At 44.1% G+C, this 23,269-nt stretch overlaps 1 protein-coding gene across 1 annotated transcript in view; it reads right to left on the bottom strand.

Moving 5' to 3' along the window:
• The window catches only part of FAM81B (family with sequence similarity 81 member B), a 52,825-nt gene that overhangs the window by 5,423 nt on the left and 24,133 nt on the right, over positions 1-23,269 (bottom strand). The window contains exons 5-6 of the mRNA XM_075271960.1: positions 13,613-13,719; positions 8,181-8,316 (exon numbers count right to left, since the gene is read on the bottom strand). Coding sequence (XP_075128061.1) covers positions 8,181-8,316; positions 13,613-13,719 — 243 coding nt within the window. The remainder of the gene's footprint in view (positions 1-8,180; positions 8,317-13,612; positions 13,720-23,269) is intronic.

Below are 23,269 nucleotides of genomic sequence, written 5' to 3'. Positions count from 1 at the left end.
TAGCAAACTACTCGATTGATTACCCAGTTCAAAGAATCTCTGTTTATTAAAGAACATGGATCTACGTGCTTTGTCATGCAATACATGTAAATACTGTCTACCAGCATTTAGCCACTGGGATCTAGTCTCATCAGTTGGATTGGCAACATAGGCCGCCTCTAAGGAGGTACACTGAGTAGCTAAGCTAGTCTCCAGCTGTGAGGATTCCCTCTTAATGAAAGAAATAGAGGATTTAATACAGCCTCTGAGGTATGCCTTGGTGGTCTCCCAGAGAAGGGGTGGAGGGGCAGCCGGGGAGTTAACCTCCAGGAAAACTTGCAACTGATCGGGTATCCTGTCGTTTGGCAAAAACAATTTGAGCCAGAAGGGGTGTATGCGGCTGCTCTGGTGTGTCCTAACAGTGTCCCCATGATTTAACGTAACTAGTAAAGGAGAGTGGTCTGAAACTGCCCTGGGTAAATAAGATGCCGACTGCAGGATAGAACACGTTTTAACATTCCCAAAGGCATAATCAATGCGGGACAGGGCATGTCTATGGGCTGAATGACAGGAGAAGACTCTAGAGTCGGGAGACAGCATCCTCCACAGGTCCCGCCATCCCAACTCCTGGACCAACCTGGCCATGGGAGTGGGACGGGAGGAGGGCGGAGGATCTGAGCCAGTATAAAACCGGTCCAGGGCACCATTCATCACTTTATTAAAGTCACCCAAACAAAGAACCACTGCCCCAGGAAATCTGGACACAAACTGGGCCGCTGTTTGAAGCACAGAAAGATCCGATGCAGGGGGCAAATACACACCCAGTATTACATACAAGGTCGAGTCAATCCATGCTTGAACATACACATATCGCCCCTCAGGATCCCTCTCTACCACACCCGGCTCCCACCTCAGGCTACGGTGCACCAAAACAGACACCCCCCTGGAGAAGGAAGTATGCATGGAGTGAGCCGCCCATTGAACCCATGGTTTCCGCAGCCAACCAGAGTTTTCCGACACCAGGTGGGTCTCCTGGAAACACAAAATATGGGGGTTAATCTGTCGGATTTGGGAAAAGATAGTGGAGCGTTTACGCGGGTTACCCATACCCCTCACATTCCAGGAGAGGATATTAAGGGCCGCCATGACAATCTATTACCCAATAAGTACAGGATGGGGACATCAGGACACGAGGACAAGACAGCGTGTGGCAGATCAAAAAGTACATAAGTACATAAACAGAACACAACAGCGCACCCACAGGGGGTGCAACAGATCGAGCAAACAATCTTAGAATACTGGACATACCAGCATTGCGGCGACAAACAACGGGGGAGAAAGTGCACCCAATACCGATGTAGTTCTGGGCACTCTCTCAAGAAAATCAGCGCAGTAAAGCTAGACACAAACATGTAGCAGAGCCGAAAATACAGAGCCATAACAATTGGAGCATCCTAGGCACCTGGACCAAGCAAATCAGCAAAATGGTGAAACGTCCTCCCGTGCAGTGGAATCAAAAGGATACATAACAGATATGTCAAAGAGTTCGATGCAAAATAAGTCCAAAACACAAGGCCATACATACGATCCGGAAGGACCTCTCACCACCAGGACGCAGGGTCAACGTCGCGGAGATCCAGGAAGGAGGGATAACCAGTCCTCAGCATCCTTAGGTGAAGTAAAAAAAAAGGAGCGTTCACCGCGAACAACACGAAGCCGGGCCGGGTATACCATGGAATATTGGATAGCCTTCTCACGCAATCGTCTCTTGACCGCCACAAAGGATGCCCGGGTCTTCTGAAGAGCAGCCGAGAAATCAGGGAAGATCGCCACCGTGGCTCCATTGAACTTAATTTCCCCGGCCTGGCGTGCAGCTCGCAAAGTAGCATCACGATCCGTACTGTTGATCAGTCGGGCCAGCAGAGGACGTGGAGGTGCTCCGGGCGGAGGAGGTTTGGCGGGGACCCTATGGGCCCTCTCAACCGCAAAGATCGATGAAAACTGAGCGTCCGGAAAAGTATCACGCAGCCACTTTTCAACAAAGGAACGAGGGTCAGCGCCCTCTGCCCGCTCCGGAAGACCCAGGATACGAAGGTTGTTGCGACGCAGTCTGTTCTCCAAATCGTCCGCTCTTTGCGTCCAGAGGTTTGCCGCCCGCTCCAACTCCTGTATTTTGGCAGGGAGGGGCTGTAAAGAGTCCTCAGCCTGGGAAATGCAATCTTCCACCTCGCCCACTCTGCCCCGTAGAGTTTGAAAATCTTGGCGAAGCAGACCGAGGTCAATCTTAACCTCCTCAATTTTGCCAGTCAGGGAGGAAGTGCCGGCTTGGATCGCTTCCAGCAACTGGGCAGTCACTTGTTTCAGGGTGGGTTGTGCTGAATTGGTTTAATAAGAAATTGGAGTTCTTATCCAAATTCAACCTAGTTTAATTGTTGATACATCTGTACATTGCAAACCAATGCAATGTTGAAATGTTGTGGTATTTTACTTGCTTTACAACAGAAAAAAAAATGTAGTACAAATTCTGGCATAACATTGCTGAAAAGTGAATGGTATGGTTATATAGGGTGCACTCTTAGCCAATCTATTGTCCTAGGGAGTCTAAATAACACATGTGTGGTGGGGGGCCTGATACAGATTATGCATTGGGGGCCAGGAGCTTTGAACTCTCTCTCTCTCTCTCTCTCTCTCTCTCTCTCTCTCTCTCTATATATATATGAAAAGTAATGTAGTGACCTCATTTTCTAGATCTGTCTCGATTTATCATTTTCAGAATCCTGGCACCTCTGTCCAGTGCATTAAATCAGCCGATGTATTTACCCAATGGCATTACTCATGTACTGTAAATGAAAATAATACACTTACTGAAATAATCTCATTTCTAGCATATTATAAATGATGCGGTTTTAACCCACTAACATAGAGGCGATATCTCAGAAAGGTTCAATTACAAGAACAAGCAGAACAGTTACAGAAACTCTTCATTAAGAGAAGTGCATGTAAGTGGTAAACAACGCAAACAGGACTTACGTGGAAGAATATTAGTTACCCTTTTATGGCCATATATTCTATCTATCTATCTATTTATCTATCTATCAAACATTAGACTCAGTGGCGTAACTAGGAATGGGCCCAGTGGCGAACTTTTGACATGCCCCCCACCCCCCCGACTGACACAGACGACCTCGACCGACCCCCTCCTACGCATTCCTGCGTGCCACATAGTGGCCCCTGCACACAGTATTGTACTCCATAGTGTCGCCTGCACACAGTATTATGTCCCACTGTGGACACCCATACACACTTATTATATTCTGAGGTCTTTTCAGACCCCAGAGTATAATAATCGGAGACCCAGGGGGAGAAAAACATAAAAAAAACCTCTGTTACTCACCTATCTCCCAGCTTCTACGCTGTCGGCCTCCGAAGTAGTCCATCTTCAATTATATCAGATATGACATGACCCGGGACACAGGCCGGGGTCATGAGACGTCAGACGACTAGGCCGAAGCCTGCCCGGATCATGGAGAGGTAAGTAACAGTGTTTTTTTATGTTATCTTACCGCTCCCGGGCCACCAGTCATTATACTCGGGGGTCTGAAAAGACCCCCCGAGTATAATGATAGCAGCAGTAGCGGCTGTCTCTGGGCCCCTAATGTCCTGGGCCCTGTGGAAGCTGCCTCTGCTGCTATGGCGCATACCTCCCAACTTTTGAAGAACTGAAAGAGGGACAAAATGTGCGCCGCGCGTAGCGCGCCGCGGCAAATTTAGCCCCACCCACTTTTGTGTTGACTCCGCCCACTCGTTAATTTTACATGTGCCCGCACACAGTATAATCCTCCTACAGTCACCCGTAAATTATATGTCCCCCCTCTATCTCTCCCCCAGTTTCATATACACCCTTCATCTGCCCCCAGTTTCATGTCCCTCTTCCATCTCTGCCCCCAGATTCATGTCCCTCCATCTCTGCCCCCAGATTCATGTCCCCACATCTCTGCCCCCAGATTCATGTCCCACATCTCTGCCCCCAGATTCATGTCCCCTCCATCTCTGCCCCCAGATTCATGTCCCTCCATCTCTGCCCCCAGATTCATGTCCCCCATCTCTGCCCCCAGTTTCATGTCCACTCCATGTCTGCCCCCAGATTCATGTCCCTCCATCTCTGCCCCCAGATTCATGTCCCCACATCTCTGCCCCCAGATTCATGTCCCACATCTCTGCCCCCAGATTCATGTCCCTCCATCTCTGCCCCCAGATTCATGTCCCTCCATCCCTGCCCCCAGATTCATGTCCTCTCCATCTCTGCCCCCAGATTCATGTCCCCCATCTCTGCCCTCAGATTCATGTCCTCTCCATCTCTGCCCCCCAGATTCATGTCCCCCATCTCTGCCCCCAGTTTCATGTCCACTCCATCTCTGCCCCCAGATTCATGTCCACTCCATCTCTGCCCCCAGATTCATGTCCCTCCATCTCTGCCCCCAGATTCATGTCCCCACATCTCTGCTCCCAGATTCATGTCCCCCATCTCTGCCCCAGATTCATGTCCCTCCATCTCTGCCCCCAGATTCATGTCCCTCCATCTCTGCCCCCAAATTCCTGTCCCCCCATCTCTGCCCCCAAATTCCTGTCCCCCCCATCTCTGCCCCCAGATTCATGTCCTCTCCATCTCTGCCCCCAGTGTCATGCCGTCCTCTCCTTCATCTGCCCCCAGATTCACGTTCCACCTCCACATTAAACTTACCTTCTCCTCCACTCCCTCGCCGCTCTCTGCCCGCCTCTCTCGCTGACACATGCGGCTGAAGGAAGGAGCTGACACAGGTCAGCTCCTTGCTTCGCCGCTGCCCGCCTCTCTCCCTGACACATGCGGCTGAAGCTGCTCGCGTGCTCGCTTCGCCGCTGCGTCTCTCTCTTGCTGACACATGCGGCTGAAGCGAGGAGCTGACCTGTGTCAGCTCCTCGCTTCGCCGCTGCCGCCGGCTCCTGGCTTGTACATCGCGTCTACAAGCCAGGAGCCGGCGGCAGCAGTGAAGCGAGGAGCTGACACAGGTCAGCTCCTCGCTTCAGCCGCATGTGTCAGCGAGAGAGACGCAGCGGCGAAGCGAGCAGCTTCAGCCGCATGTGTCAGGGAGAGAGGCGGGCAGCGGCGAAGCGAGGAGCTGACCTGTGTCAGCTCCTTGCTTCAGCAGCATATGTGTTCAACTCAGATCTGCGTCCTCTGGACGCAGATCTGAGTTGAAATCGGGACATACCTCCCTCCAACCGGGACCGCGGGACATGTCACCCAAATCGTGACTGTCCCGCGGAAATCGGGACGGTTGGGAGGTATGATGGTGGTAGTTACGCCACTGATTAGACTGTGAGTCTGCATATATGATCAGTTTCTGTATCAGGTTCACTGGTGCAGTTTTTAACCTAAAAACAGGAATGGATTATAAAAAAAAATAAATTAAAAAAAAGCGTATTAACTCTCTGTAATACTTTCCCTCCATTTTGTTATCCACTCCTGGTTTTGGCTTCAAAATCCCATCTGAAAACATGCAGAAAGTCAACATGTAAGAACTTAAATAGTGACTGCTAGAGACTAGGTCAGAACATCTCCAAATGGCAGATATAATTTTTCTTCACATTACATGAACAGCCAGCAGACCTTAAGGGTCAGTCCACACGGGGTTTTTTGGACCAGAACCTGAGGCGGAGGCCGCCTCAGGTTCCGGCCCATAATACGGGTAGCTGCGACTGGATGCCGGTCCAGATTAGGCCCAGATGAATGGGCCTATTCAGGAGGGAGTGTCTTCAGATGGATGTTGCGAGGCAACTCCGCGTGAAAGAATGAGCATGTCACTTCTTTTTTTCGGGGAGCCGGAACAAACGCTTCCAAATTCTTCAGACTTTAATCCAATCGATCATGTGGAATGTGTTGCAAAACATGTCTAATCCACCTCACAATTTACGGGACTTGAAGAATCTGCTTCTAATGTCTTGGTTCCAGATACCTCAGAACACATTTAGAGATTTCGTGGAGTTACCTCAACAACCAGAGATGTTTTGAGGGCCTACATAATGTTAAGCAGGTGGTTTTAATACCATGGCTAATCAGTGTGTATATAACATCTACCTGGCCATTCTTTTGGGAAGTTTACTGGGTTCCTCTAAAGTAGCATTTCCTCAGTTTATCATGGATCTCTGTCTAGTCCCTCAGCACCAAATGAAGTATATGAACCATCTGTGGCCTCCAAGTCTGAATAGACACACTAATATGGCTCATGCCTTGGACACCTGAGCACAATGTCTTCCAGTCTGCTCGGTGTCCTCTTTTAGGACCTGCACTTCAAAGTTCCTTATTTTGGATACAAACCTGGGGGGATGCCAGTACTCAGTACTGGCATCCCCCCAGGTTTGTATCCAAAATAAGGAACTTTGAAGTGCAGGTCCAGGCTGGAGTGTAACATGTGACAGTAGGAGTGCAAAGCAAAACTGGTATGTCCCAGTAAAGTAATGGAGGCATATTCAGTTTCCCATAGCATTTCCCATCATCCATAGTTAGCACTAAATGCAACCTGGGCTTTAGTGGAAATTGGCCCCCATAGCTGTTCGGCCCCAACATAGCAGCTTCTAGGTGTGCTGGTAGTTACACCCATGGCAAAGATTTTATCCTGGAAGTCTCTACAATACCTTACAATTTTAGCTACTGAGTTGGGCTATTTCCAGGACATTGCCCACCGACACCCTTGGTTTCCTCACACTGGGATATGACTAGTTCTGGAATAGGGTTAGTCCTACTCCTGCGACCTTATCAGTATTTGATTGTTTTCGTTGTACAACAGAATGAAGTAAAGACGGTACATTAGGCACATACTGTATATGGAGGTTATATTCTCAAATCATTTCTCAAGAACACCTTTCATATACCTTTACCACAACCCCAGTCAATATAAACTCTCAGCCATAAGCACAAAGCTAGTCCTTGTACAGCAGGTGGACTCCTCACAACCAGACTGCCAGACTTCTAGTGTATGTGATAAGAGTCCATTCACACGGAGGAAAATGGTGAGGAATTTGGTGTAGAATTTCATTGCTGAAAAAAAGCCTCCCATTGACTTCAATGGGTTCCTTTTCCTGTCAGTCCCTGTTAGTTTGTTAGGTCCCTGCACTTGACGCTGATGCAGCTACATAGGGATTCCTTCCACTCATTCAATCTTGCATTTACCTACCACTGCAAAATGAGCCTAATGATAACACAGCCACAAATTAAAAAATATAATAATAATAATTGGGATGAGTACCTAAAAAGTGGATGCTGGGTTATCTAGGGAATCCACCATCACTTACTTTATCTGGGGTTTTGTATGTGTGAACCCAGGGGTTCTGGGTTGGTCACTTGTATTGTGGATGCTTGTTTACTATTATACAGCTATAGTGGGGAGAGGCGACTGCTGCAGCTCAGCTCCCGTTGACTTCAATGGCAGTATAACTGTAGTAATGGTGCTGGCCACTATACAGAGACCAGAGGTAACTTCTTCTGGCTTCATGTTGAGCTGTTGGTTAATACTTAGCTTCTGTTTAAGACATTTTGTCAAACTGCATTAAATGAACAAGATCTGCACCATGCTATAGACCCAATCTATTAGTGGTTGGTAGATCACCCAACTCATTACAAATACATCTTGCTGAGTATTGTACATGTTCAGCCAGGGGTGAACCTGCCCCTTTAGCCGCCCGAGGCGAACGACAGAAAGCCGCCCCCGGGAGGCGGAGCGGAGGGGGTGGGGCTTAGCAAAGGGGGTGGGGCTTAGCACCGTTCGCAGGCAGAGAGCAGGAACGGAGACGTGAGGGGAGGCTGCTGGAGCAGCGCTGCTCCAGTGGCCTCCCCAATCCACCGCTTGGTGCTAAGCCAGTCCAGGACAGCTTGTCCTGGACTGGCTTAGGTAAGAAAAAATGCCGCCCTCCAGGGGGCCCTGACATAGCGCCGCCTGAAGCAGTCGCTTCAGGTCGCCTCATGGGAGGTGCGGCACTGTGTTCAGCTGCCCCGTATAATACCCCATTTTGGTGTATAAAATATATTGATCATTTATATGCTATAATAGTTATATAAGATATACTATACATAGAAACAATTTAAGGTTTGCCGTACATATACAAATAACAAATGCCATACATAAGCTGCAAAGAGAAATGTGAGTGATCTGTGACCTGCTACTCACCATCCTTTCTCTTAGAGCGTTGATGAGTTGTTGTATGTGCAGAGTCTGCTCATCCGCTGTTCTGTCTAGGTGGGATTCGGCCCATTTGCGTTGATTTTGGATTTGTCCCTGAATCTCTTCAAGTAAATTACCAAGTCTGAGAACAAACATTGCTTAAATTTAATTACTGAAGAAACCCCTTGAAGTTGTGTCCTTAAGGTCCACAGAAATACAAAGTAACTTAACCACTTCAGTATTGGGCGAATTTGTGGTCCAGGACCAGACACATTTTAGGTTTTTTTTGTGCAGTTATTAGGGCTATAAAATTTTCCTCATATGTCTGATTCAACTAATTTTTGTGTCTTTTTTTGGGGACACATAGGGCTTTATTTTTATGTTGTTTTTACTTTTGAATGTGTTTAAATTTTTGTGTATCGAGGAGAATATAAACAAAATAGGAGGGAAATTGTGCCTGGTTTTCACTACTCTTTTTTTTTTTTTCTTTTTCTTTATTCAATAGCACAAAGTGCTACTGAAAAACTATATAGAATAGTTTTTCCTCTCCGCTATGGTAATTTTTATTTGCTGTCGTTGTGGGTGGGGCTGCCTATAACCTTAATTTTATTGGTGTATTATTTTAACTATTTTATTTATTTTTTTTAATTTCTATTAATTAATTAATTAATTAATTAATTTGTTTATTTATTTTAGATTGTGTCCCCATAACGTGATAATAGACCTTTAGGAACATCTGATAATTTTTTTTTTTTTTTTGTATTAGAGTTCTGATTTCCACTGCAACTGGGGCAGGTACATTTAGCCCCAGTTGTAGGAGGAATACAGACTCCTGCACGTTGTATACACAGCTTACAAAGCTGATCTGGGTCCTGTAGAACCCAGCAGCTCTTCTAAAACGCTGACACAGCGGGACCTTGGGCGCTTGGCCCTTTTTCTTTGTGTGATATTCTTGTTTTGTTTTTGACAAAAAAAAATTTAATAAAAGTTGATTACACCTAAAACGCTGACACTGGCGGATCACGTGACCGCCGGGTCAGAGGGCGGAGGCAACATGGCGGTGCGCATAGCTGTGTATACAGTGCTCATTGAGTGCTGTATACACAGTGATTGAGAAGGAAGGGAAGGGAATAAACCTTCCCTGTCATCTCTCTGGGAGCTCCGGCTGAAGGTACAGCCAGCTCCCTGTTTCAGCAGCTGCATGATCTCGTGTAGTTGCTGTGTTCTTACAGGACGTACCGGTACATCCTGTCAGAACAAGGCAACCACCTTCCGGACGTTTATAGTCTATGGGCAGTCCAGAAGTGGTTAAAGGGTTTCTCCATTTTGGCCAGTCAAGTTCCTTGAAATCCGGTGATCACAAAGTGTCCCCATGCAAGTACCACCACTAATTGCCTGTTATCTATGGGAAAACCTAGTACTAACTCTTTGATTTCCCTGCAGCGCCACCACTAGGTAAAGTATGTATTACACAGAGACTATTCAAAACAATAGGCTGCCTGGTCCTCCAGAGCAAGAGACACTCTTTGTAACTGCTGTCCACTTTGGCCAAGGGATATGGATACTGAACATGTGACTTTATTGCCTTAGAATACCCTAAACGGGCATATGAGAATGGCTTTTCAAAACTAAACAACCTCTTTAAAGGGGTTGTGTGGGACTCAAACACATGGCTGCTTTTTTCTTCTCTGGAAGTGACATCATGTTTGTTGATCACATGGCAATGCCACATCTCCATCCCATTAAAATGAATGGTACTGAGCTACAGAATGGGCATGTGACCAACAGACAAGATGTCACTTCCTGAGAAAAATATACCAGTCATGTTTTTACGAAGTCCTGAACAGCCCCTTTAAGCCACTGGGAAGGATGCATCAATTGTCAGATAGTAACTTCATCAAATTTCTCCTACACCATTTATATGTTGTTGTAAGGCTAGTAAGTGACATTTGGTGCACCCAGGAGTGGCTATGTCTTTTGGGGCACCTGTGGTCACTGCACATCAGGACCTGTCAATATAAGCAGCTGTGACTACAGATGAAAACCTATTCTCGGGCAAGGGTGGTCACACCCAATATACACCAAACAGCTTGTATATGGATTAAAAGTTGAATTCAGCAAGACTGAACTTTGACACACAAAAAGGTAAGTTCACTGTGTAACTCAGCAGCCCTATAAGCCCCACTTTTATGTTGTATGTTTAATCTTTTATTATTTAATTCTGATGCTATTGGAACCATAAATACATCAAATCATATTAAAAATTTGTTCCTAAAAAAAATTATAATCCTCATATATCACCGATCCCTTGTCACTCTGGTGTTAAAGCTGCCCAGATCCCTGCTGGTTTTATATGTGTTTGTGCAGGAAATGCCTGTAGATGGCGCTCAATCAATCATTGGTCATAGACGCCATTAAACCATGGAAACTAAATGTGACCTCCAATGTAAAAAAATCTGCAGTATAAGTCAACAAGAAAATTTAAAATGTACTTTTTAAAAGGATTCTTTATTTTAGAAAATCCATTTTCATACATCGCATTAGGGAATTTTGTTCAGGATCCTTGCCTCTTAGCAGGGCAGGCGTCAGCGCACGGCATAGTCGGGCAAGTGCCAAGGCCCACAGAGCCTCTGGGGGCCCACTGGCACTTGCCCGCCCCAGCACTTGTCTGTCCCGATTTCAGCTCATCGGCGTCCGATACATAGGCGATTAAAGCAGGAGCTGTGAGCTCAGCTCCTGCTTTAAAGCTGCGGCCCGGCTTGCGTGTGTAGGCGCGATGACGTCATCACATCGTGCTGTGAGCTCCTGCTTTAATCACCTATGTGAATGGAGTGAGAGAGCGGAGAGAGGAGCATCGGGGGAGCGATGGAAGGTGAGTGTAAGTGTTTGTTTTGTATTAAATATTAAGGTGGAACATAATGAAGGGGGCCCATGAAACTGGGGGGCAAATGAAGGGGAGGGGGGGGCGGCATGAAACTGGGGACAGAGATGGAGGGGGCCCAATGAAACTGGGGGGGCAAATGAAGGGGAGGGGGGGAACGGCATGACACTGGGGCAGATGGGGGGGTGGAACAGCATGACACTGGGGCAGAGACGGGGGACATGAAACTGTGGGCAGATGAAGGGGGAGAACGTGATGAAACTGGGGTCAGAGATGGAGGGGGGGGACATGAAACTGGGGCAGAGGAAGGGTGTATATGAAACTGGGGGAGAGATGGAGGGGGGGATATAATTTACGGGTGACTGTAGGAGGATCATACTGTGTGGGAGCACATGATAAATGAATGAGAATGGGCGGTGTCAACATAAAAGTGGGTGGGGCCAAATTTGTTGTGGCGCGCAGAGCGCGCCGCACATTTTGCCCCTCTTTCTGCTCTTTAAAAATTGGGAGGTATGGCGTTGGTGACACCACACTCCTGCGTGACGTCACTCGCTTCATCTGTGACGCACAGTGTCTCGACTCCCCCGCCTCCTTTACAAGGGGGCCCACTGAGGCTCTGTCACCCAAGGGCCCATAAAAACCTGGAGCCGGCCCTGCCTCTTAGCCAAAGGGTGGAGAAATTTATAAACAATGTCTCTTGCTCTTAAGGTTAGGGGCAAATTATAATAAGGGTATAATGTGTGATTGCCCGAGGCTGTAGGGCATAGTGGCAAGTAATTGCACAATTTTCCCCATTATAATCTGACCTTGCAATCAACTGTATCAGCAACCACTGATACTGTGTCATTGCAGCGTATGGAAGTCTAATGGACATGAGTATGTGTTGGGGGAGCCTCTCGAGATTTATCATGCAAATATTCACGAGATTTGCCTGCTATTATTACACTCTTCAGTATAAGCTGAGGCACAGGGGAGGTGAGTAAACATAAAAAACAGTGTTACTCACCTCCCCTAAGCTGTGTCCCATCCTCTTTGACCTTTTCCGGCCTCTTGGATGACATAATTCAGGAGGCCAAAGAGAATGTGATGCAGCCCAGGGATCTGAAGTAACACTGTTTGTTATGTTAACTAATCTCCCTTGGGTGACATTGCGGGTGTGGAGCCCCAAAAATCTTGTGTTCGGCCAAACTCAAAATTTTTGGAAAATTTGTAATAGGAATAGTGGCGTAACTAGTAATGGCAGGGCCCCATGGTGAACTTTTGACATGCCCCCCCCCCCCCTGAGGCCCCTGCAGACAGTATTATCCCCCATAGTGGCCCCTGCACACAGTATTGTACCCCATAGTGGCCCCTGCAGACAGTATTATCTCCCATAGTGGCCCCTGCACACAGTATTGTAACCCATAGTGCCCCCTGCACTCAGTATTATGCCCACTGTGGACACCTATAAACAATTATTATACTCCGGGGTCTTTTCAGACCCCAGAGTATAATAATTGGAGACCCAGGAGAGAAAAACATTAAAAAAACACCTCTGTTACTCACCTATCTCCCGGCTCCTACGCTGTCGGCCTCTGAAGTAGTCCATCTTCAATTACGTCAGACGTCACATGATCCGGGACGCAGGTTGGGGTCATGAGACGTCAGCCGACTAGGCCAAACCCTGCCCGGATCGTGGAGAGGTAAGTAACAGTGTTTTTTATGTTTCTTACCTCTCCTGGTCCGCCGATCATTATACTCAGGGGTCCAAAAAGACCCCTGAGTATAATGATAGCAGAGGTAGCGGCTGTCACCGACCCCTAATATCCCGGGCCCTGTGGCAGCTGCCTCTGCTGCTATGGCGGTAGTTACGCCACTGAATAGGAACCAGTTTGGTCAACCCAGTGTATATGCCACTATGGCACAATATACTGTGTGAAGGGGCTAATATTGGACAATACACTATGTGGAGGGCCATTACGGGACATTACACTGTGTGGAGGAGCCACTATAGGGCATTTGCATTCTAATGAGTGGAGGTGTTACAATGATACTGTGTGGAAGGCCACTATTATATTATACAGTATATTATATTGCATAGAGGGCTTCTATGGTACATTATACTGTGTGCAGAGCTGCTATATAACATTGTTATATCATGGGGGGGGGGGGGGTTGGTGTAAATGGGGAGGGCTTGTGCTTTCTGAACAGCCTAGGGGCCCATTGTACCCTTAATCTGATCCTGATCTGGGGACCTGCTTCATTTTGCATTCTACAATCTATCGAGTTGAATAGACATTGAGTAATGATTCATTTTCTTGAACACTTATTACCAGGTTTCCCTACAGATTACAGCTGATCATTGTAGGTTCCAGTAGGAAATGCTATGTGTGTGTCTGCTTGTAGCCAAGTAACAGGACAACCGCTTTAAGGTTGTAAAGATGAGAATGCAGTAGAAGTTGGAAAATTCAGCTTTTGTATTCTCTATTGATTGAGTGTCTAGTTTTGTGCCAGGCTAGTCATTACATTGAAGCATTTACTCCTGCACTGGGCTGCATTAATGTAATTAAATACATACTTGAAATCTAGAAGCTGGATCTCGTGGCGCTGTTCCCCCTGGGCACTCTTCACTTTGTTGTTCTGGTCAGAAATGGAAGTTTCCATTTTTCCTATTAGCTGCATCACCTAATATAAATTCAACAGAGAACAATCCATCAGATCTTGCATTAAATATGCACCATTTACTTGAAGCACTCAAGAAAAGAAGAAAAGTTCCCGCAGCCTCAGCCAAAGTATGCATCCACATTTTGGCTGTCCACTTAAAGAAAGGTTCCCATTCCAAACATTATGAAAGCCTTTAACCTAAATCTCAATGCATCATTGCATTTCTAATAAAATTGAGTGCTATGACCCAAATTTTTCTGCCTTCGGTTTTCTTAAATGTGGCCATTTTATCCAATATAAATTGCCCAAATGTTTGATTGCAGTTTAATTAGTAATAAAATGTAACCACAAAATGTTTTACATTACCATTCCTATAAATTCATTTAGTCCCACCAGTGGTATCTAATGAGTGTGCCAGCACCTGTACTGATCAGCTGATGAGGCCGCATCACTTGGATAAGTGCTGTAGCATTTTCATTGAATACCAAACACAGTGCTGTACAGTCTATAGTGGCTATACTTGGTATTGCATCTCTATTCCATTCACTGAGATGGAACTCAGCTGCAAGTATGCCATGTGACAGATGAATGTGGAGTTACAGCCTGTGGAGAAGAAGGAGCATTTGGCCTGAGCTCCACTCAAGAAGCTTGGTAATTTTTTATTCCTAGCATTCTAGTTCCTTACTAAAGTCTTCCTGTGTCTGTGTCTGCAGTTGTGAACTTGTGTCATTTGTCCTTTGACTATGTTAGAATTCTTTGTGCTGCCTGCCCTGACCTCTGCCAGTATTACCTTTATGCACAAACTCTGCCTGCCCTGACCTCGTCTTATCTCCAACAATGTCTCTCTCTCTGTTCCTTTTGCTGAAATGTGCTGTGTGTCTCTTGACCTGCTTGGGTCAGTTATCACCAGAATAGGGACTACTTCACAAGATAGTGAATTGTAGGTCCCTGCAGCAAAGTCTAGACCCCCTTACCCCCTTCTCCAAAATGGTATAAATACAGTCCTATGAAAAAGTTTGGGCACCCCTATTAATCTTAGTCATTTTTAGTTCTAAATATTTTGGTGTTTGCAACAGCCATTTCAGTTTGATATATCTAATAACTGATGGACACAGTAATATTTCAGGATTGAAATGAGGTTTATTGTACTAACAGAAAATGCGCAATATGCATTAAACCAAAATTTGACCGGTGCAAAAATATGGGCACCTCAACAGAAAAGTGACATTAATATTTAGTACATCCTCCTTTTGCAAAGATAACAGCCTCTAGTCGCTTCCTGTAGCTTTTAATCAGTTCCTGGATCCTGGATGAAGGTATTTTGGACCATTTCTTTCTACAAAACAATTCAAGTTCAGTTAAGTTTGATGGTCGCCGAACATGGACAGCCCGCTCTCAAATGATCTGAAAACAAAGATTGTTCAACATAGTTGTTCAGGGGAAGGATACAAAACGTTGTCTCAGAGATTTAACCTGTCAGTTTCCACTGTGAGGAACATAGTAAGGAAATGGAAGACCACAGGGACAGTTCTTGTTAAGCCCAGAAGTGGCAGGCCAAGAAAAATATCAGAAAGGCAGAGAAGAAGAATGGTGAGAACAGTCAAGGACAATCCACAGACCACCTCCAAAGAACTGCAGCATCATCTTGCTGCAGATGGTGTCACTGTGCATTGGTCAGCAATACAGCGCACTTTACAGAAGGGGAAGCTGTATGGGAGAGTGATGAGAAAGAAGCCGTTTCTGCACGTACGCCACAAATAGAGTTGCCTGAGGTATGAAAAAGCACATTTGGACAAGGCAGCTTCATTTTGGAAACAAAAATTGAGTTGTTTGGTTATAAAAAAAAAGGCGTTATGCATGGCGTCCAAAAAGAAACAGCATTCCAAGAAAAACACATGCTACCCACTGTAAAATTTGGTGGAGGTTCCATCATGCTTTGGGGCTGTGTGGCCAATGCTGGCATCGGGAATCTTGTTAAAGTTGAGAGTCGCATGGATTCCACTCAGTATCAGCAGATTCTTGAGAATAATGTTCAAGAATCAGTGACGAAGTTGAAGTTACGCCGGGGATGGATATTTCAGCAAGACAATGATCCAAAACACCGCTCCAAATCCTCAGGCATTCATGCAGAGGAACAATTACAATGTTCTGGAATGGCCATCCCAGTCCCCAGACCTGAATATCATTGAACATCTGTGGGATGATTTGAAGCGGGCTGTCCATGCTCGGCGACCATCTAACTTAACTGAACTTGAATTCTTTGTCCAAAATACCTTTATCCAGGATCCAGGAACTGATTAAAAGCTACAGGAAGCGACTAGAGGCTGTTATCTTTGCAAAAGGAGGATCTACTAAATATTAATGTCACTTTTCTGTTGAGGTGCCCATACTTTTGCACCGGTCAAATTTTGGTTTAATGCATATTGCGCATTTTCTGTTAGTACAATAAACCTCATTTCAATCCTGAAATATTACTGTGTCCATCAGTTATTAGATATATCAAACTGAAATGGCTGTTGCAAATACCAAAATATTTAGAACTAAAAATGATTAAGATTAATAGGGGTGCCCAAACTTTTTCATAGGACTGTAAAAAGTGCATCTGGCCCAGCAAAATAAAAGACCCTAATACAGCTCTGTAAACATAAGTATAAAAAAGTTATGGCTGTCAGAATATAGCGACTCCAAGAATTTAATTTTTTTTAAGTTTTGTATTTTATTCTAAGGTGTTAAAGAATAACAAAACTACGCAAATGTGGTATTGCCATAATCCTCGTGAACAACACAATACAGGTAACATCATTTTGGCTACCTTCTGATCTCTGTAAAAACAAAACCTTATTCTGAATTGTTTTCCCACTTTTCTAGTACAATGTGTGGAATATTACATGGAACCACAATGGGTCTTTCTTGAATGGAAAAATATTACAGGTTTTGGATTTTGATAAAAACAAGTTGATCCAGGGTTTTATGCTGATTGTCGCACTTGTAGTCGGGAAGGAATTTTTTCCCCTGACCTGGGGCAATTGGTAACAGCCTCATGTAGGGTTATAGATTGTACTTGATGGACCTTATCCAACCTCATCTACTATATAACTATGTTACATTGAATATTGTATCTCTTACTTAAGTCGTGTGATATTTTCACTGACTTGGACTTTAAGATACCTAATTTTTGCTTTCCTAGCTCCGGTATCTCCGGTACTTTTCACTTGTACAGGTAATTCCTAATTAGCTTTGCTTGAGTCATCTTGTGAATCACTGCTCCAGTGTGAAGCACATTCATCTGGATCCTTAAAGATTTATTTTTATCATTCTTCATCTCCCAAATGTTTGATTGTTACAGTATTTTTGGCAATGTAATTATGCCTTTAATGGTCTCTAGGGAATGACACATTGCTGCGCTAGCGCCAGCTGACATCTACAGACTGTGTAGGAGATAAGGGGCAGGGGAGTAGCTGGTTTATGTGCAGCCTACAGACTGGGATGTATAAATGTAGTGATGAAAGGATCACTTACGATTGGATGCTATAAATATATATATATATATATATATATATATATTGTATATATTTCTGGCTTCATACTGTACAAAAGATGGATAGTTAGCTAACATATGAGCCTGCTGTGAGTGCTTATTTATTAGTTATTTCCTATTACTATACAGCACAAGCACTGTTCTGTAGTAAAAGCCACAAATGGCTGGATGACGGCACTAGTGCACCAGGAGGTGAGTAGTGTATACTGAGTGGGTAGGCGCTGCTTTTTAATTTAGAGGGCACAACATGAAGCACAAAGTATGTAGGAAAGAAAGAAAAAATAAATCATACTCACCTGTCCCTGGTGCGCTGGTGTCCTCACAGCGTGGTCTGGTCCTTCTGCTGAGCTGTTTTCTCCTAGTGAAATTGCTTGCCAGCTGTGATGTCCCAGATCTGTTCCGCTGAAGCCGCTGATTGGTGACAGGTAGTAACGTCACATGTCCTTCGCTGAGGCCGCTGATTCACCCCAGTGGGCATGTGTGGTGTAGACATCCACCGAAAGATAACAATGGACCAGGAGGAGTGGTCCAGCGGAGCACCAGGAAAAGGTGAGAGTACTTTTTTTTGTTCACTGCCCCCAGCCAATCTAAAAAATCATTTATTTGTCCATTTTTGCCTGAACAACCCCTTTAACTTTTCTGTTTGCAATGAATACGCTTTACATATTGCACCATTTAAGATATACTTTTTTTTTTTTTTTAACAAGGCATTGACCCCAACCTTAAACAAGTAAAAAGTGTATTCTGGTATATCAATATAAGAACATTACTATTAAGTTTCCATTGTATCTAGCAGGGCCGTTCATCTCAATGTGTCTCCTTACAGATTCACTTCATTGATTTGGGACACTTTGGAACCATTATAGCCCATGATATCTTGGTTGCTGCAGTTAACTCAGAAGGCAATGCTGCCAAGTATTCATAGATTGCTTTACTTAGTAGACATATTAGAATTTTATACTAGATGAATATAGGAAGCTTTCCTGACTTCTCACTCCTCTTGCCATCCTGTCTAGTAAAAGTCTTCATCGAGCAGCTCTACTTTGTTTGACATGCTCTGGCTGACAGCTTGATGGGATTTTGACATATTTCCCTTCTGTTAGCTATTTAGCCTTGGCAGCAATTATGCATTTTAGGTGCCTGAAAATGGGCAGATGTCCATCCCGGAGAATGTCTTCATTTATATCCCCGCATGGCTCTGTGATATGCACAGTGTATCTGAGTAGATCTACTTCACATCATTTTATGTAATAGCCAGATAAAATACACTTTATTGATGACATATTTATTGTAAATCCAATAGATAGGATGCAGCTGCATCTGCAGTACATATGCCATCTGTTAATATTGCACGGATGATTATTAATCATTTCATGCCTTTGGCTTCATAGTTGTCTCTTTTATTTGCTCTCTCTAATACTGTGATTTCATTGTAGGAATGCATTTTGTGGTATATTATAGACTCCATATGAAAGCAAAATGGAGCAGAAGTGACCACAATGTACTATAACATATGGTATAATACACATTAAAAGGATTGCCTCCATTGGATATTACATTTTTGTTAGAATTATTGCCCCAACACAAGATGCTGCATGGTATCCTGCTGCTTATACTCCAAGTAATCAACCATACGTCATGGGGGAGCATGGCATGACCTGTTCGATTTCACCTACAACAGAGCTGTGCAAAAATTAAGTATTTGTTACTATTTAATGGGCTGTCCATGTAATTTGCAGATGTCTTAGGCCTTCCAGGGTGAGAGGTGCTGTTTCTAGTTCCTTTCTGCTCTGGATGATGAATAAAGGTCCTGCCATAAGCCAATACCTGAGTATGCCCAGATGTGATGTGCAACAAGTACCATGTTACTGTTAAGTAGGAATAAGGTTCCTTGGAATAATGTAAAATAAGAAGTGATAGGCCTGCAAAAAGACCTTTTCCCCATTTGTGGACTTTTGGAATGAAAGAGGTTGTCCAAGGTAGCGCATTTCAGTGATAAGAGGCAGCACAAGAATGCCTTGGAGGAAGGAGTTAGTCTTAGATCATTGCCAAAGAGGTAGCACAGTTAAGGTGTTACGGAAAGATAAAGGAGAAGGTGTAGTGAGGTGCAGCACTGAGTAGGCAACTAGTGAAGTAACAAGCATAGGGTTTTGCAATGCCCTAATTCCATGATTAATTGGTATACTTGCTTAACTTACCTCCTACAGTCTTCTGCTATTTACTGCAATATGGCGCAATAGGGTGAAAAAAAAAAGTTTGCAGTAATAGCACCTAAGACAGCTAAAGGAGACTGTGAAGTATCCTAAATCCCAATAATAATAGTCTATGTGGTCAAATATCCAGTCAATAAAAACACTAAGAAAAAATATCTATCTATCTATCTATCTATCTATCTATCTATCTATCTATCTATCTATCTATCTATCCAGGAAATGATTGCTCAGCCAATCCCTTGCTGACGCAGTAACCCACCTTGGTCTTTTATTCCAAGTCATAGAGCTCACCAAGAGACACAGGAAACATTGGAATTGGAATGGGAACAGACGGCCTGGTGAGGTGAATGTGATTTCCCTTTTTTGGATAATATTTATTGACTGTAAGATTTGTTTAAATGCAAAATCTTTGCTATATCTATCTCAAGACATAATGAATGTCACATGACTTATTTCAGATGGCAATAGAAGTCTATGAAGAGGGACAAGGAAGTGCTCAAAGGCAGAGAGATATTACAAATACAGGTTTAGTACTTTAGACCTATGTTTTATTCACATCAGTAGATGTCAGTGCTTCTCACGATATCTCCTGTATGGTCCTCAGTAAGAGAGACAGTTCTAAAACAGATTCCCCTCTGTATACTGTGTTGAGTGTATGGCAGCTCAGAGAGGAATGCAAACTATAGACAGAGCCTCCAGAAGGGAGAATGCTAAGAGAGGAATGAACACTACAGTTAGATCTGGCAAAGGGGAAAACAACGTAATGTCATATAATAATAATAATAATAATAATAATAATAATAATAAAATATTATGTTATTCTCCATATACACACACTGTACATGTGCATGTTAATGTCTTTTATAATCAATATAGTAATACATTTGTGTTGGGTTGCCACAATGAGGAGAATTAGTAAAGGCTGGCATTACTCCAGTCTTGATAATCCCAGTGTCCCAGAAGATTCACCTCATTTATCAGGAGACAGAAAACTTGTACAAGGTATGATAGATTTCCCCCATTACCTTTGAGCAGCAGTTATTGAGTTTTCTTTTTACACAGAACCTACTTTTGCATTGTAATACATCTGACTCCTGACTGTGGGCTATTTCTGGCCATAGGACCTTGGGGACTGCCTAACAAGGTTAAATACAAGATAGAAGACAAGCTGACCACCTTAAGACTCCATCTACTATGTAATACAAGGTAATACACATGAACTGGTAATAGTAAAATAAAAATAGGAGATTTAAGATGTTCCTCGTTTAGAAAAGTGATGCCAAGATCAGCCCCCACACTGTCTGTGGGAAGTGTCACACCGTGCAGCATATGCCTCGAATGTCTGAGAATGCAGAATCTATGTACACACTTGTTTCAAAAACCTTTCATTGCTGATGCATATTCAGTAAGAAGCAAATACATGACATTGGTGTTATAAGACTAATGTATGCATAAAATAGCAGAGCAACAAAGGCTTTTATTATCAAACTGATTACTTATTTGACTTAAAGAGGACCTTTCATGGTTTGGGGCACTGTCGGCTTTCCTGATCTGTGCCCCGGGTAAAGAGCTTTCGGTCCCAGTACCGTAGCTCTTTACAGTCAGAAGGACGTTCCTTACAGTCAGTCAGGTATGTCCTTCTTCAAAGCAGCGCCTATCGCGCTGTACAATGTGAGCGGGGAGGAATGCCCCCTCCCTCTGCTCACAGTGCTCGTCCATAGATGAGTATTATCAGGAGGGGAGGGGGCGTTCCTCCCCGCTCACACTCTACAGAGCGATTGGCGCTGCTGTGGAGATGGACATTCCTCACTGACTGTCATGAACGCCCTTCTGACTGTAAAGAGCTACGGTACCGGGACCGATAGATCTTTATCCGGGGCACAGATCGGGAAAGCCAACAGTGCACTGAATTCAGCACACTGTCAGCTTTCCAGCAGTATATAAAACTGCCTGTGCCCAAACCATGAAAGGTCCTCTTTAAGGCACCTTGGTTAAAAGACTTATTAGATGGAGCCCATAGGAAAGATCAAAATAAGTACCCTTCCCGCCGATGGCATTTTTTGATTTTCGTTTTTTGTTTTTGACTCCCCTCCTTCTAAACCCCATAACTTTTTTATTTCTCCGCTCCCAGAGCCATATGAGGTCTTAATTTTTGCGGGACAAATTTTTCTTCATGATGCCACCATTAATTATTCTATATAATGTACTGGGAAGCAGGAAAAAAAATCAGAATGGGGTGGATTTGAAGAAAAAATGCATTTCTGCGACTTTCTTATGGGCTTTGGTTTTACGGCGTTCACTATGCAGCCAAAATGACATGTCCCCTATATTCTGTCTTTCGGTACGGTTCCAGGGATACCAAATTTATATGGTTTTATTTACATTTTGACCCCTTAAAAAAATTCCAAAACTGTGTTAAAAAATTTTTTTTCTAAAAGTCGCCATATTCCGACGGCCGTAACTTTTTTATACGTAAGTGTACGGGGATGCATAGGGCGTCTTTTTTTGTGGGGCCGGGTGTGCTTTTTAGTTCTACCATTTTTGTGAAATGTTATTGCTTTGATCACTTTTTATTCAAATTTTTATCAGAATCAAAACAGTGAAAAAATGGCGGTTTGGCACTTTTGACTATTTTTCCCGCTACGGCGTTTACCGAACAGGAAAAATATTTTTATCGATTTGTAGAGCGGGCGATTTCGGATGCGGTGATACCTAACATGTATATGTTTCACAGTTTTTAACTACTTTTATATGTGTTCTAGGGAAAGGGGGGTGATTTGAACTTTTAATACTTTTTATATTTTTTTATTTTTTTTACTTTTTTTTTATTTTATTTTTTGCATTTATTAGACCCCCTAGGGGTGTTGAACCCCAGGGGGTCTGATCACTAATGCAATGCATTCAATGCTAATGCATTGCAATGCATTGCAAAAAATCATCCTCTCTTTTGCAGGCTGCATAGACCAGCCTGCAAAAGAGACAATTTGCAGACAAGCCTGGGAGCCTTGTACAAGCTCCCGGCTGTCATGGCAACATGACGTCGGCCCTGCAGCATGCTCCGCCGGGAAAATGCCGCCTCCGGCACCTTTGACCGCAGCGCCGGAGGGGTTAATGCCTCCGATCGGTCCGGGGACACCCGGAGTAGACACCCGGCGGCTATGGCGGCCGGGCGGTCGCCATAGTTACAGACCCGACATGCGCCGTACTTGGTGAAGATCCTGAGGCCCCACATTGTGGAAGCAGTGCTTTTTTGTTGTTGCAGATTTTGCTGTGGTTTTTTGAGCCAAACCCAGAAGTGGATTGAGCAGAAGGGAGAAGTATAACAGCTTCCTATATATTTTCTATTCCTTCTGCAGCCATTGTGTACACACACACACACACTCCCATTCTACAAAGACATACTGATAGGAAAAAAAATGTACATAGTGATCCGTATATGGGGCTCACAATCTACACTGAAAAAAGGGGTGTTTTTGCATAAACATATCCATGTATAAATTTGTAGACAATTAAAACTTAATCACAAATGTAAGTAACTAAAATGTTTGCAGAGTCTCTGACAGATATACAATAGTTATATGGCCTTGTGCTACACAGGAGAATATTCTCCGACACAGGACAAGCCCAGCTCCTGGTTCTCAAAACAGTAGAACGCTTGTTTTGTTTGGATTGGTAAAATATAATACTAAACAAAATAAGCTGACAAATTGATTTTTTCCAATTGTGGGTCCATTTATAAGCCAGAGACCCTTGCATATTAGAAGATCTGCCTGTTTAATTACCCAGTGTGATACTTGTTGGATCTACTGCAGAGCTGACA

This window comes from Leptodactylus fuscus, chromosome 1 (genome assembly GCF_031893055.1).
Source record: "Leptodactylus fuscus isolate aLepFus1 chromosome 1, aLepFus1.hap2, whole genome shotgun sequence".
NCBI classification, from domain to species: Eukaryota; Metazoa; Chordata; class Amphibia; order Anura; family Leptodactylidae; genus Leptodactylus; species Leptodactylus fuscus.
This window is presented reverse-complemented; position numbering and strand designations above follow the sequence as displayed.